This window comes from Meles meles, chromosome 14 (assembly GCF_922984935.1).
Source record: "Meles meles chromosome 14, mMelMel3.1 paternal haplotype, whole genome shotgun sequence".
Lineage (NCBI taxonomy): Eukaryota > Metazoa > Chordata > Mammalia > Carnivora > Mustelidae > Meles > Meles meles.
In genome coordinates this window covers 37,216,268-37,232,355 of record NC_060079.1, presented here as the reverse complement: position 1 = coordinate 37,232,355, position 16,088 = coordinate 37,216,268, and the positions used below count along the sequence as shown (strand labels likewise).

At 35.6% G+C, this 16,088-nt stretch overlaps 1 protein-coding gene across 4 annotated transcripts in view; it reads right to left on the bottom strand.

Moving 5' to 3' along the window:
• Window positions 1-1,445: 1,445 nt before the first annotated feature.
• PCDH17 (protocadherin 17) overlaps window positions 1,446-16,088 on the bottom strand; it is a 99,818-nt gene continuing 85,175 nt past the window's right edge. For 3 of the 4 annotated variants that reach the window (XM_045978230.1, XM_045978232.1, XM_045978231.1), the window contains one exon: window positions 1,446-6,160. In XM_045978230.1, coding sequence (XP_045834186.1) covers window positions 5,478-6,160 — 683 coding nt within the window. In that variant the 3' untranslated portion in view covers window positions 1,446-5,477. The remainder of the gene's footprint in view (window positions 6,161-16,088) is intronic. The other variant, XM_045978233.1, reaches the window with a different exon arrangement.

Here is a 16,088-nt window from a genome sequence, read left to right as displayed (position 1 = left end):
CACGTAATATATAAAGAGTTTGAGGATGGTCCATTAACCTGCTGATCGATTTCTGTGTGCTATATTGATGCTATAGTGACCTTTAAGAATTCATTCTCTTCAAATCCTACAAAGAATTGTTCTGTGCCCTTGTCAAATAATTGTATTTTGTGGGCATATTTACTTAAAAAGATGTAATCTGAGGGACTTAATAGCTTATTGACATGATGTAAACCTGTAATATGTGTTCTATTCATGACTTCCTTCTAATTGCAGCATTGCCTTATAGGGTTCCTCATTTGGGTGACTCAGAGTTCCCCCAACCCTGGTCAGATGGTTCAGGAGAACCAATTAACAGCTTGCTCTTCCCTCACCCTTGAAAGTGATAAATGACGTGGTAGACATATGGTTTTTGTTATTCTTAAGCAAGAACTTATTTTCATTTTAAAAAATAACTAGTGTCAAGGCAGCATAAGTTACATTCCTGTGTTAGTGTATATCACAAACTACAGGTACTCTGAGGGCAAAATCATTGTCATCTGCTTAGTTCTTTGAACTTAGGATCCTTGTATAGCACTAAGTCATGTTCAATAAAAAAGAAACAGAATTCAGCAAATAAATGAGTAAAAGAATGAATATATAAGCCAGTTAGTCTATCCCATAAATCTAAACCGTAAAGATCTTCTGTAATGTGGAAAAGCCGTGCACACTTCTTTGATATATAATATGCTGTTGAAAAATCCAAATGGGCAAATTGTTCTGTTTTCTTTTCTTTTTTAATATATATTTAGGAGATGCCATTCACTGAGAATGAGAAAGTAGAAATAAGGGGTATGTGGAGAAACTAAGGAAAGATGCAAACAACCCAATCCAATTTATATAAAGAGCAAGGTGTATTAGAACTTACCTATTTGTTTCTCCCGCGAGACTGTGACCCAGGGACCTCTCCTCTGTTTACTCTCTACTTCGGGGACATAGTAGCCAAGGGCAAACACACACTAGCAATTCAGTAGATGTTTGTTGAATGAGCAGAAAGAGAGGCTTATTATTTTAAGATACCATGATAAATATGTATTTACTTTAAAATGTTATTTATAAATATGTGTTTTCATCAATCATGTATGAGAAAGATTTTAAAAAGCACTTTTCTGAAGTCCTTTTGATTCTCATACTAAATTATTCTCAAACAAACTGTGGCTATTAAAAGCCGCAAGTGTCTAGGTCATGACTCCATGGTAATTATTTGACCAGTCACCTTATCGAAGCTATCTGAAAGATTGTTAACTTGTTGAGACGTAGTGAGGTTATTGTTAAATAAATTTTTAAGAAATCTTATTTTACTGGTAAACAAATAACTAGCAGAACAGTTGTGATGGAGCGTCCCTGTGGTACACAGTGTATAACACACCACTTCTGTGTTAACGAATTCAAGGGAAGGCAACGCCACTATTAGTAATAGCTTTTTATTTGGAGTCCTCATTTTCCAGATAGGTCACATTAAACACAGCCATTAAACAATAGCGTTGAGATAAATCCATACAATGTATGCTGCTTTTGTTGTTGTTGTCCTTGTTCACCAGTTGCTTGGTGCAGCTAAGAACCTTATGGAGTGATGGGGTTGATATATGGGAATAGCCAACCTGCAAAACACTGGGGCCAGGAAAGTCAGACTTTAATCAGGTCTCATTCAATTATGTTTCAAATCAACACATCTTGATAGCCAAAACTCTCATTTGAATTAATGCTGTGATAAATGCTGTCTGTTGTCAAAAGAATATAATTAGACAATAATGAGTGGGCATATATTATGCCAGACCTCAGTCTACTTGTTGACCTCAGCAACTTCTACTCCATTAGGCAACAAACAGCTTTTAACCTAGTTCAAATAAAGCATACTGCTTTATTACTACATGACTTTTTTTTTATGGTGTCATTTTTTATATCGAGCACTGCCTATATATTTTAAAGGGAAGTCATGTTTTACAAGATCTTGGGAAAATGAAACAAAGTCAATTTCCCAACCAGGAATTCAATTAATTCATAGGGGTGGTGAGCCAATCCTTGTATATTGCTTGCAATAAGGATAAGTATGTAAGGTTAAGAAATAATATGAAAGCATTCTTTAAACTTGCATGATATGTCTCTTTAATGTTTACTTTGGTATAGGTATAACTAACACTGATTCTCACTACTTTTAACTTCGATGAAAAGATCTTTCATTAACATTTAATGAAAAGATTGTTGTGTTACTGATTGTTTTTAGTTCACCAGTGAACAGTTTTTAGAACTTTTTGACTTTCTTACAAAAATTTCTATAAATTCTTATTCTGTGCTTGACTTCAGTTACTGAAGGACCTAAAAGACAAAGTATTATCAAATTATTCTTTTTTGAATGTGTGGGATTTTTTGAGGTGTTAGTATTTGAAGGATGTGAATTAAGACAATTTTTCCATCTTCTGAATTGTGCCAAAACTGCTTGAAATATCACTGTTTGATCATGCATCACCCCTCAGAGCAAGTTGCTCTCTACAGGGGGGATTTTGGCATCTCATAGACTTCCACGGAAGCCAAGCACCAGAGGTCTGTGATAAAGGCAGTCGTCAGCCAAATGAATAAAAGCGAGATTCCCTCAACTCAACTGAAAAAGCTCAGAGTCCTGACTGCTGAATTACCACCAACTTGTAAATAAATAATCACTACTAAATACAGGTAATGTGTTAAACAGCTAACACTAGTAAATCACCAGTGACAGAGAGCCTAAAGGTAAATCCCTCACACATTGGCACAACCAATTCTTAAAATCTTATAGTGTTTTAATGTCTTCAGACACATAAAATAAATTGAACAATTGGTTACTCAGCGTTAAGAATGTTTTAAAAATAAAGCCTACTCTCTTTGTTGATTTCATTTACACACTGCCTTAGATTGTACTACGTGGCTATCTGTCTAGTCAGAGAGAGGAAACACTTGGTAAGACTAAATGGAAATTAGTTTTCCATCAAATTTCAGCTATCAAGCTAAATCAACCTGTAGTCTCCTGGCAAAAAAATAACATCATATAACAGAGACAACACATTTCAGATACATAAATTGTCCAAAATATAGAGAGTCAATTAGGTTTCACGTGTACAAGATCCCTTCTTTTCTAATTTAAACATTTATGAGTAATAAAAACCAAGAGTAGAGCTTTGGAAAGGCTGTTACTAGGAACCAAATACAGTTCTCGAGAGAATAAGGCTGATGGGAGTTGTCCACTCTTCCCTTTCAGAGCTGTTTTGCAAACGAGGTACAGTCTAAAATCTTGACGACATTTGACAGAAATATTTTCAGTTGAATTTTTTGAGGTTTAAAATTACAAAACTTAATTCAGTTCAATGTTTGTTTTTGCTTTTGCTTTTGTTTTTAATATAATGATTTTATGACATTTATGCTGTTTCTACACTGGCTTGGTGGCCAGAAAAGAAGGCACAGAATTCTCCACCAGTTTGCAAATAACGCATTTTTCTGCTCCAGTGCACAAACAGCCTTTATTTAACTCAGCACCACATTTTCTAAGGTATGGGCTGGAAACTGTTTGTCATGAAGCTGTAAAATGCCAAAAATTTTAAACGCTGAAGGAAAATGTCAATCAAGGCATTTTCCCATCTGCTGCTACTTCTGCAAGTGCTAATTTTGTTTTTCCCAATTCCTGAAATTTGAGGTTTCCTAGCCTCATATGGAAGTAAGTTTGAAACTTGCTAAATGTCACAAGAAAAGGTGTAACCAGATGAAGGAAGAGAAGGTGTATTGTTCTCCAAGGACACCAATAAAAAGAGGCAGAAGAGTATTGAGAAAAAGGAAAAACATTTTGTTAAGACCCAGACCTCTTGAAACACACTACACAATGCAAGGAACCAGTTCTGGTACCACACATGCATTAAAGCATTTCTCATGGTTTTGAAATATAATGGGAACACACATCTTGAACCACGTAAGATACTTTTGAGAAACCGATCAACGTCATGATATCTACATAGGCAGAATCTGGATGTTACTGAAAAAACGTGAACACGTTTCAGGTATCGGTACAAATGTAACTCTTGTGATTTAGCGTGACTTTAATAAAAGCTTCTACAAGGACTTGCACATAACCATGACTGACGGATGTCTTTTTTGACCTTTCAGTTAGCTCCATTGGCTCACTCAAACACATTTTGAACAGATTATGTACTGTAGTACTTGGTAGACTATACATTAAACAAGAGACTCTGCTCTGAGGCACTGCTTCCCACACTCCATGGGGAAAAGGAAGCAGGAAAAAACAAAACTCATAGAGTTCGACAGCTACCGAGGCAACACTTGCCATTTACAATATAAGCCCAAATATTTTTGCAACACAACTATATATTAATTTAATAAAATACACAATATAGCTCTTATACACTCAACAATTTGGCTCATATGCACTGAATCTGCAATAAATCAATAAAAATATGTCATTTGATGTAAACACATTGAATCTTCTTACATTTGCACATTTAAATGGTCATGTGATTGGTGTATGCCTAAGACAGTTTCACTTTCCTGAGCTATTTTAGTGTCCACAAATGAAAAAAATGTATTAATCATGTTAATTTCCTCTGCATATTATCATTCAATGGTAACTATTTTTCAGGTCAAATTTAAAACATATCCATCATTATTTATATGTTTGTTGGACACTAAAATGCTGAAGAGGCATTTTAAACCTTTTAAAATTTCTTCTCCATTAATGAAGTGAATTAGTCTATGTGTGTGCAGGACAAATGGACTATATCTTTTTACATTTAACTTTTATACGACATGAAGTGTCTTACAAATGACCAAGGTTTTTTTTGTTTTTTTTTGTTTGTTTGTTTTTGTTTTTTTTTGACTAATGATATGGAATGTTCTTTGTGTTTGTATGTGTGGCAGGTAACTTTATACAGAAATGTTTACCACAAATATGTGTTAATGTTTGGTGTAGCTTGGACTACTGCAAGGTCTTTTCGGGACTTTAAGTAGAAGCCTGTGGTGACTGCTAGAAATCCACCACAGATCACAAATTATGACCCTGCTTTGTATGGGGTTTATAGGTAAACAGTTAAGTCAGCATAAATCACGGAGGACAGTCTTAAGAGTGATCAGAAATACTTCAATTCTCACACTGCATACCTTCCTAACAGATTGTCAAAAGGTAACTTGCTTCCTCATCCTCCTTTTTCTTCTTTCTTTTCTCTTCTCTCTTTTTCTTTTCTCTTTCAGCATCGTTAATTCTGTCCTAATATAAGTTTGGTCAAAACAAAACCATTGTTATCTCTGAAAAAGAAACAGCAGTGAAAAGAACATACTTGTGGGCACTTCAGATGTTCACTAAAAGCCTTAAAGCAGCATTGGTCTTTCTTCATCCCTGTAAAATGGGTTGTCACCAGGAGGGATCATTTTTAAATCAACAGGAGAGACAAGAAAATGCCAATGCTTTTTTTTTTTTTTTTTTTTTTTCACTTTCTCACAGCCACAGGGTCATTTCCCCGGCAGTCCTGCAAAAGCTTATCGATTTCTCTCACGACTTCCTCCGCATCCACTGATTCTCTGCCCAGATCCCTGGTGGGGTGGTCGAGCTGCTCAAGAACAGCACCCATCTCGCTGGAATCCCGGCTGGCTCTAGAATGCACATCTGCAAAGACCCTTGCCATCTGATCGGAAGCCATGAATGGAGGGTCTCTTGGTTGCTTACTGGGTGACAGATACTGACTGTCAGTGGGCAAGTATTGGCCACTTGCTTCGGCCAGGGCTCCTGGTTTTGCTTCACAACCATCCAGAGAGCCTTTTGTTGAGGTGCAAGGCTCAATGCATGCCTTGGTTGGGCTGCTTGATGCTGAGGGGACCTCTTGGAGGAGAGGGCTCAGGGCACGTTTGGCTTTTAAATAAGGTTTAACATTGGCAATGAGAATAGTGTGCTCTCGCTTGTCTTTTCCAAATGTACAAAAAGTCTTTTTCCCAGTGGGATTCACAGTTTCATAAGTCTCAGTCTCAACATTAGCTTCAACTGTGGGTACAAAGAGATTTGTGCGGTAATCTGCATTTTCAGCCTGATTGGCTGCAGGGAACTGTGGCATCCAACACCTGTCAGAATGACCAAGCACTCGGCATTCATCTGTGCAATTAACACACTCTTCTGGTTCTGCAAAACAAAAAAAGAAAACAGCAAATGCAATCATTAGGGTTGCTTTTAAATTTCTACTGAGGCTGTGATCAGCTCTCAGTGGGCTTGTTTGACCTCTGGTCTCTTAATTAAAAAGGGAAAGAAAACAATAATTAAAACATTTCAGGATGGTTGCATAAACCTGCTGGTTGAGACAATGGTTTTATTTAAGTCTTTTCTCTAGATATTAATGAATTCCCATAGCCTGGGAAGAAGTAAAAAGTGGCCATTGGAGAATCATTCTCAGTAGAATAGAACATCACTGTAAACCAATCTCCTGGGGATATCAGTTAGGCTTTGTTCTGTATAACCCATCCTGGAATCAGTGAGCTTCAAAAAGGATTACCAGGATTAATTTTCAAATCAAATAATGGGGTTAAAAACTAGATCGCATACTTCCAAGTCCTAAGCCGCTGCCTTTTTTTTTTTCCCATGTTTTATCCCTATTTTGCTTATAATTGTTATTTTGGTGACAGTCATGAAATAAAAGGTTTCCTTTAAGAGCCTACTTTTCCTACTGGGAGGAGAAAATGGAATTTTCTATCAGAATGTGTTATGAATAAACTTGTCAAAAAAGTGCACATTCCTATTTTATTAGATATGGGGATAGATCATATAATCAGTTTTCTTCACTCCAGCTTTTGTTTTTGGTGTAAGTAGGTGAAAATGGATTTAGTCAACAGATATAGTTCAGATGAATGACAACTCATGATTTCCTATTTTAAAGGATAATGTTTTCCGTGAGGATGTTTGCTTCTCTCTTTTGCCAATAGGCATAGAGAAAATCTAAATAAAGCATTCTTTAATGATCCCTATTTCAAAGATGCTGAACAGAAAATATGAAAGAAAATTCCTTCATTATGACAACAGCTGCGTAATTCCACCATCCCAATATTTTAAACTATAACTTTGAACTGCATCTTCCCACTTGTCCCTTTCATCTACAAATAATTGTTTCCCTTTATGTTTAATGGTTCTTTTTAAATCAGGGACTTTTTTTTTTTCCAAGAGAGGATATTTACAATTCACCTCTGTGTGATGGGAATAGAATTCCCTACACATTTAGGAACACTTGGGATAGCTACTTAATTGATGTGAGAGGATCCCTACAAATTCATAGTGTCCTGTGCAGGGCACCCCTCTCCCCACAAATACATGAGAGGTATTTAAAATAGAAGGCACTGAATTTAACAGCACTGGTAAATTTATACAGTTACTTTGTAAAGTCATATATAAAATCTTGAGTTCATATTTAAAACACATAAATAATTCCTTATCCAAAAAAGGAAAAAAATAAACCACAACTTGATTTATTTCAAAAGGTTTTAAATAAAATAATTTCTTATGAGATTAAATTTTTTTAGAAAGGAGTCAGAATAGTGTCTTGACAGAACAAAAATACTGTGGTATTTCATCCCATGTGTCATTCATACCTGTGAAATGTTAAAAATGATTTCAAGTAGCTTGCCACTTTTTAAATTTTGTCATGTTTTCAAAAAATATATTTACAGATGAATGAATGAAGTATGTTCAGTTTATTATGCACTACAGGTAAGAATGGTGAAAGGCAGTCTCAAACTGAACTCAAAAACTCACACCCCTGAGACTCAAATAGTATCTGTGCCTTGGAAGATTGTTAGGCAGATGGACATAAAGAGCAGCAGAAAAATCTAGACATAGAAATTTTCTTGGAAGACTTTCCGTATGGATTTAAAGTCGAGGAGACATTTAAAAAACAAACGGATGTCAGAAAATTTTAACATCAGGTGTTTGTTTTCTTTACCTATTCTGAATGGGAATCATAAACATAACCTCTACAACTGTGTCAGTCTGTGTTAGAAAAGAAATACGTATCATTTCATTCAACCAATTTTATCCTCCAAAAATACAGTAGAAAATTTCACTATCTGTTTCATTTGATAATACTTCTGTGTCTTTTAGAGTCACAACTTTTAAAAAAATTTATAACCCACATACTCTTTTTGAAATATGCTAACATAGTTTTATATTCCAATATTGACTAGCCTTCAATTTCAGCAATTTGGGTAGCCTGGCACTGCATGAATTCAATACGGATTTAAGAAGAGAGTGAAAGAGACAAAATAATGCAGATGTATGAAAGTATAAATCGACCTTGAATTTGGAACCATCAACATGAAATGATTGTTTGCATTTAACAGCTGAAAATCTACAGCTTTTTACTTGACTCCTTTATGTCACAACCTAGGGAGCAAATTCTAAGTATTGATCATGACACATTATAAGCTGTTCACCTTCTTATTAGACTGTAATTTCGACGGTAGCGGTTCCCAGACAGTGAAGAAAATCTAATGGATACCTTTGCACAAGCAGCAGAAACTATGACCAAAAAATGAACTATTACTGCCAAGGTTCAAATAAGAATTTATGAGAAAGTAAAATTATTTCTGAAGGAACATAAATAAATAGATGAATAGGTAGGTACAAAAAAGGGACAGTGGTAGTATATAATGAATGACTATCCAGACATAAACATTAACAAAATGAGAAATATAGAAGAAAAAAGAGGGAAGAAGGAAAGCTAAGTGAAGGGAGAGAAAAAGGAGGGAGGGGCAGTTGTGCAGGAGGATTTCTATCATGTGTATCTTCTATTATATATTTTTAAGATCCCTCAATAAACTAAATATGTATCATAAAAATAATAGTGTGGAGTATTTTCTCCAGACCTGGAGCTACAAGGTCAAACTCTTTCCTGTGCCTTAGGGACAACAGATCTCAGATTAGGTATGTTGAATTATATGCCACAGAAATGAGAAAGCAGCAAATTATGTAGACAGCAGCTATTAGCATAGATTGGATATTTGTATCAGAAAACAAATTCATAGACCCTGGATAGACCAAATCAAGGCAAACATAATGGATCCAAGATACACTTTTTTTTTTTTCTTCTGGACCAATCTGGGTTACAAAGAGATTATTTATGCCCATTTTCACCTTTTCCTCAATATAACATGATGACGCTTTTCATAGAATGCATTCTTTGCCAAAAAAAGATAGCATAATCCAAATGGTATGTGGATGAGACTGAGAGATAAGCATACTTATACTGCACAGAGAAAACTATTCTAAAGGCCAACAGCTGGGATTCTGGGCAGTTCTGTCTATAGGGAAAGTTTACAGTGTCTCAGTTTTAAAAGTTATGATTCCTTGAAGGATCACGTGACAATCTGATAAATTTAAATACTTGTTCAGTATTAAGAATTTTCTATATTCCTATAGCCACATCTATTACACAAGCTCTCAAAGAAAGGGATCTAAATACACTCATCTTAATTATTTTAATTTTCATCCTAATTATACTATATTTTTGCAAAAGACGTAAAGTCACTCAAATGACTCTAGTACTTGCAATTCAGCTGTACAATAAACCACACAAACACAAACACACACACACATCCATATACAAACTTTTATATGTGTGTGTGTATGTGTGTAAAAAATAAGCTTTCAGGCACCTGGGTGGCTCAGTCGATTGAGCGTCTGGCTTCCGCCTTCAGCTCAGGTCATGATCCCAGGGTCCCAAGATGGAGCCCAGCATCCTGCTCAGCAGGAAGCCTGCTTTCCCTCTCCCTCCGCTGCTCCCCCTTATTTATGCTCTCTCTCTCTGTCAGATAAATCTTTTAAACAGTTGAGCTTTCTACAGGATACAGTCCAAACAAAATTTTAAAACTCAAATGTATAACCAATGAATTCCTAAAAACTTACTATCAGTAACTGTCATAAGAGAAATACAGATACATCAAGCGCACAAGAGAGTTCTACATTCACAGTTTAGAAGATAACATAAATACATATAAAATGCACACATATGTCTACACATATTTTATATATAAAACATTACATATAATGTACATATACAGGTATAAATCTTTTTATTTCAAATCTCCAAGGACATTTTCATCTTTCCCTTTGCCCTACTGTAGGTATGAAATCCATGACTGAATCAACAACTTGACTACCCCTGATTTTAGAATTCTATGTAATTCAAATTGATTTAGACATAAAGATGTCTGAAATCTGCATATGCATATTTGCTGACATATAGGAAAGCTCTGCCATTTTAACCTAGACTAAGCAGTTTAATAACTTAATCTTAGCAATAGGAGGCAAGCAATCATTTGGTGCCAGAATACGCCTTCAAAGGAACTGTCATTGTGGAAGTTAACATTTCTGTGAGGAAAGAAAACATTTAGTTAAGACATCAAACTACCTGCCCTTACATTACTGGGTTTTAGCAAGCTTTTACAAAGGTGTCCATAACTCAGTGTTTACCATGTGATTTTCACATTGTAACGTGATGTATCATTAGGGGTGCACAGCCATCTCAACAACAGGTAAGAAGTGCCAAAGAGTACTATGCATAAGATTAAAATTTGAAGCCAAAGCCCTGTTTATATCAGCAAGGACTACTAAAGATTAAGGGAGCCTTAGCTAAACATGTTTATTTGGGGAAAAGTCAGGGGAAATAATCCTGGTGCATTATGACTCAGTGGTATTCACTACAAAGGGAATGTGTCAAGGAGCCAGTCTCTGTAAAATTTCTTAGTCCAGAGTAAAACTACCTATTTATTCTAGTCTCTCTCACTGTCAGGCAGGAATTTATCACAAATCAGAATTTAAGCTTATTTTCCCTGTCTTCAAAGTGCTTTACCACACTACCCAAAGAAAGATACTTGGCAACTAATTTGTTACTACTTAAGGAGCTATTAGAAAACATAAAAGGATTTCCTCCCCTTAGTTTCACTTGCTTGCTGCCTCCGGAGCCCACATATTTATACAAAAACATGCATATAGTTTCTAGCTTAAGAACTTGATATATGCATCTGATTTCATTTTTTATAATGAAGAAATAAACGTCTGTGTCATAGAAATCCGAAAACCAAAATCCACAAGTCGGGGCATCAATGAGGAGGTTCTAAAATGCTGTGGCCGTGGGGTAAGGGCATTTGAGAGAGAGAAATTTGCTCTGCTTTTTGACTGTCAACAAAGTGGTTTATTTATGCTTTGTAAACAGCTTTAAATAGGAATAGTTTTGTTCTCTTAGTGTGGTGGTTGCTACTGTTTCTAACAGCATCTTAAAATTAGAGTTGTTTCTAAGTAGACAACTCTATAAATGGAAGCCCATTTTTTATTTGTTCTCATTTTTCTTTTTTATTTCTAATTTACCTCCTTTCACCAGCATAAGCTTTCATAACACCTAATTAGCTGTCTGGAAAAGCAAAGAGCAGGCACCCATCTCTATTTATGGCTGGCACTGGTATTTTGGAGATTAACTCTACAGAAGCTAAACTAGGGCCCCATCACAGATTACCCACTAGCAAATAATGACAAGCCAAGACCTTCGACTGGAAGTTTCTGGGTACCAGTTTTCTATTGAAAGATTTTACTTTCAAAAACAGCTTGTTTTTGCTGTCTTTTTCTGTTTTTCAGCACACACTCTCAGTTTCACGCGTGTACACACACTCCCTCATGATTGCGACAAATTACAATTTAATCCCAATATATTTGAACATATCAGATAAAAAGTATCAATGCTAAAAGAGAAATCTCATCAGAATACAGCCCAACAGATCTCTAATAAAATTTTCCTTGCAGTGAGTTGACATAATTCACAAGATCCTGTGAGCTGACACTTTTCTAACATAAACAATTCTTTCCTTTTTTGGCAGTTGATTATTATTCACTTGCTTTACTTTACCGTTTTATAAACTCCTTATACTTGTTATGATGAGAAGGTGAATCATTCCATATAAACTGCACCTTAATCTATATTCATTCAAATTATTTCCATTTATGGTCTCTATGTCCCATTTACTAGCCCATTAGTTAAAAATAAACCTTCTGATTTCGCTCTGACTAGGAGAGGAGTTAAAATTTCACTTTCAATATTACTTCTAGAGACAGTGTTGGAAAGTTGTCTCAAAACTTTTTTTTCCCTGTGTCAGAATAAGAAAGAAAGGAGCACATTACAATTTTATCACATGTTTTTTTTTTTTTTCGTGCTAGTGTTCACATGACAGCCAGGCTTAATTTTAGCACAATTTTTAATAAGCTTGGTGCATCCCTCGTGCAAAGAAAAAGGAAAGGGTTGGGGAAAATGGGGCATCAGAGAACCAGCCACTTTACTTCAGCTAAGTGATCTTTTGTCTGTTGCATTGTATTTCCCATGCTGCTTGTGCACAGGAACCTCTTGTTTTACTAATTGAATAACTGATACACCAATACACACATATATAGGATGTTTTTGTTTCTTTTATTCTTTTAACATAAGGGGGAGTATGTCTCTTGTTATAATATGCTGATGTGCTCATCTTATGAGGATGCCTGTTTACATGGGCAGCGATACAACGATTAAACACAACACATACAATTCCAGAAACTTAAAATTACTTCTTAATAATTGGCCATAAGGAATCAGAATTTGGAAACACAGTTCCCATAGTAAAAAACTCTGAGAGAAATGTATATATATTTTTAGGGTGATCCACTGCCAATCAGGCTTTCAGATTTTACCTCCGTTGTGAAATACCATTCTGTCTGCTTTTGATAGGTGGAAAGCACATTTTGAAGAGGAAGTTATTATAATACCATCAAATAGTCAAACCGTGGTAGCTTTGAAGTAGCAATCCTCTAGCGTGCACCTGCATTGCACAATGCTTTCCAATGTACTGCCACGGCTGCATTCAGACACAGAGACCACTGGCCTATATCATATTCAACTGCATCCAATTGCAGCTGGGTATTTGGAGCACTTGGAGCATTTGCACTTGTTATTCAGTGCACCTGCACGCCTTCAGGGACGGTTTTAAGTGTTTGTGACTCTTTGGACATAATAACATGTCTACCAGAGTGAATTTTCTGGCATATATATTAACAACCCATAGATAATGCTCTGAGATGAAGAAACCTTAAATTAAATGGAAGCTTATGTTAAGGAATGAAAGCAAAAGAATATAAGGAGATTTGATGTGCACACATGAAGAATATTTAAAAAACAAGAATCCAAACCATGCATTGGGAATCTATAGCAAAAATATATAATTATGTACCCTGGTATATTGCTCTGGTGTTAACATTCAATTTTTAGCTGCCCCCTTCCCCCAATCCCATACTGTAGGTGCAGCCATCACCCGGGGAAGCATCAGATGCTTGGAAGTGAAGGCACAGATGAATGGAGCCATCACTTTCTTAACTGGTATGCTGAGGAGGACTGGCTCTGAAGCTTACTACAGTAATGAAACAAACTTTGGTTTTTTTGTTTTTTGTTTTTGCTTTTGTTTTGAGAAAAGGACTCTGACAGGGCGTCTCAAGGAAAAACAGTACAACTCCAATGAGCCACCAGAGGAAAGACAGCTCAAACTCAGTGACAATATTAGATGTACAGCTAGTAGTTAGTTTAAAGAAGTTATGTTCAAGCATTCAGAAGATAAGAATGAATAAAACACCAACTTTGTGCTTCAGGCATTGGAAGTTTTTGAGCAAAGGCATCTTGAATAGAATGTTGTAGAATGATAAGGTTGTGTCAAGTAAAGGTTTGTAGTAAATAAACCTATGTCTATTCACTTCTAAAATTCTCCAGCTGGTAAGATTTTATCTCCCCATTTGCATTTTGACTAGAAATTAGAAAATATGTTTAAAACCATCTAGGGGAAATAATTCATGATCAATTACATTTTGAATTATGTCACATGAGTGTCAAGCAACAGAAATATAGGGAAAATGTAGACTATAATATTGTGAAAGGCTTTGTACAAGAAGTGGTGCTTGATGGCAATTCAAAGGATGATCAGGGTTTCAATAAATAGTGAAGAGCAGGAAAAGGATGATCCAGGTGAAGGGATTAGAAAGTGAAATAATACCCACACAGGACTGTGCATTTCACAGGGTAGTAAAAGACCAGCTTTATAAGTCAAAGGACATATGTTGCAATGCCAAAACATAAAAAAATAATTTACAGAAAATTCACTGGGATTTAAAAGAGAATGAAAACTCTCTGAATAAAAACAAATGTAATGAAGAAGGCCATGGACCACTGTTACAGATATCTGAGCAATGTATGGTATGTCTCAGAAGATTCTTGAAATATTTAGGTGCTTGATTGAAAAGATATTAGACAACATTTATTAACATACAAAACTGAGATGAGCCACAGGGCAAGCAGCATTCAAATCAGCATTATTTCTGTAAACAGACAGCTAGAGTTTGGGCCCCAACCAGGATATCTCTGGTGGAGCACAAAAGGATATGACATTAATCACTGGCATAGTCATTCTGACCTCATTGTGACCCCATTGTGCTCACATCTCATCCTACTCCTCCTAAACTAAAGAAAGTCTTAATGTATGTTGATTCAACTGTTATTTTCTTTTTTTTTCCATTTTATTTATTTTTTCAGCGTAACAGTATTCATTCTCCTTGCACAACACCCAGTGCTCCATGCAAAACGTGCCCTCCCCATTACCCACCACCTGTTCCCCCAACCTCCCACCCCTGACCCTTCAAAACCTCAACTGTTATTTTCTATTAACTATATAAATCTTGTATTTTATAATTCTGCATTAGAAAAATATTTCTTCTTCCTACATCTATTTATCTCTCCTCACTCTTCCTCTAATTTGCCATTATTATTAACAAACCATAAAATTGCATATAATCACATATCTGAAAGATTAAATGAGTCTTTGAAAAGGCCAGAAGAGGAAAGATTTGGAAGAAAGAAGATCCTTTTGGCAACTAGGAAAGAGGTAATAAGTATTCCTACAAGGAGAAAAGCCGCAAATAAGGTAGATGTTGAATCTCAGAAACTTTTCAAAGTTGATTCTGGATATCATGAAGAATAAATTACTACAGGAAATTCCTGAAAACATTGTCCAAAATAAGTATTTCTATTTTGGATGAAGATAATGCCACCATTTTCTCACGGAATTATGTATTCTAGCATTAGCTCCCTAATTCTTATTCTTTTTATTTTTTAATCTCTCTGCCTCAATGAGATCCTTTTATCCCTTGAGGATCAAGATACTGATACCATGGTATTTTCTTTCATGCTCCATTCCTTGAGCACACAGAATACACTCATTATTCACACCTGAATGCTGTCATTGATGTAAAGGAAGACTACATTAAAAAGATACCAAATACTATTGGTAATCTGTAATAAGCAAGACCATTCCATATAAATTACATATTTCAAAACCACTGAAACTAGACTTGTAAATAAAAACTTGAAACCAAACCCCAAAACCAAACCAAGCAATAAAAAACCCTTTCATTTATGAAGCTGTGATGTCGACTTTCACAAGGATTCCAGGATGTGAAAACAAACTTATACATAGTGGCTCTCTTTTGCTATGAGATATATAGGATTTAAAGTCACATCAGCTCTGGGGCACCTGGCTGGCTCAGTTGGTAGAGAATGTGACTCTTGATCACAGGGTCATGAGTTCAAGTTCCACATTGGGTCTAGAGCTTACTTAAAAATAAATAAATAAATAAAGTCTCATCTCATCTGTCTGTTAAGTACCACACTTACATAAAAATTCAAAGTTCTCTACTTATGGTTGAGAACTTATAAAGTTCTATATTTATTATTTATTTATTATAATTTTTAATAAGATAAGCATCTGCCTGGAATACATCCACTGAAGCACAGAGGTCAGAATATTTTCCCCTTGGGGACTTTTTAAAATCAGTGACACCTTTATTGAAATTAAAGTCTATGGCCTCTTTATACTTTTAAATTACGGAAAACAGTGAGTGCTCTAAAAACCTAAGCCTCAGCATCTAAAGGGTTCTTTCTTCACTCCTGTGTTTCTCCTTTTGTCCTTTTTTGATTCTACTGCATTGTGTCAAATGTGCCAGTTTCTCT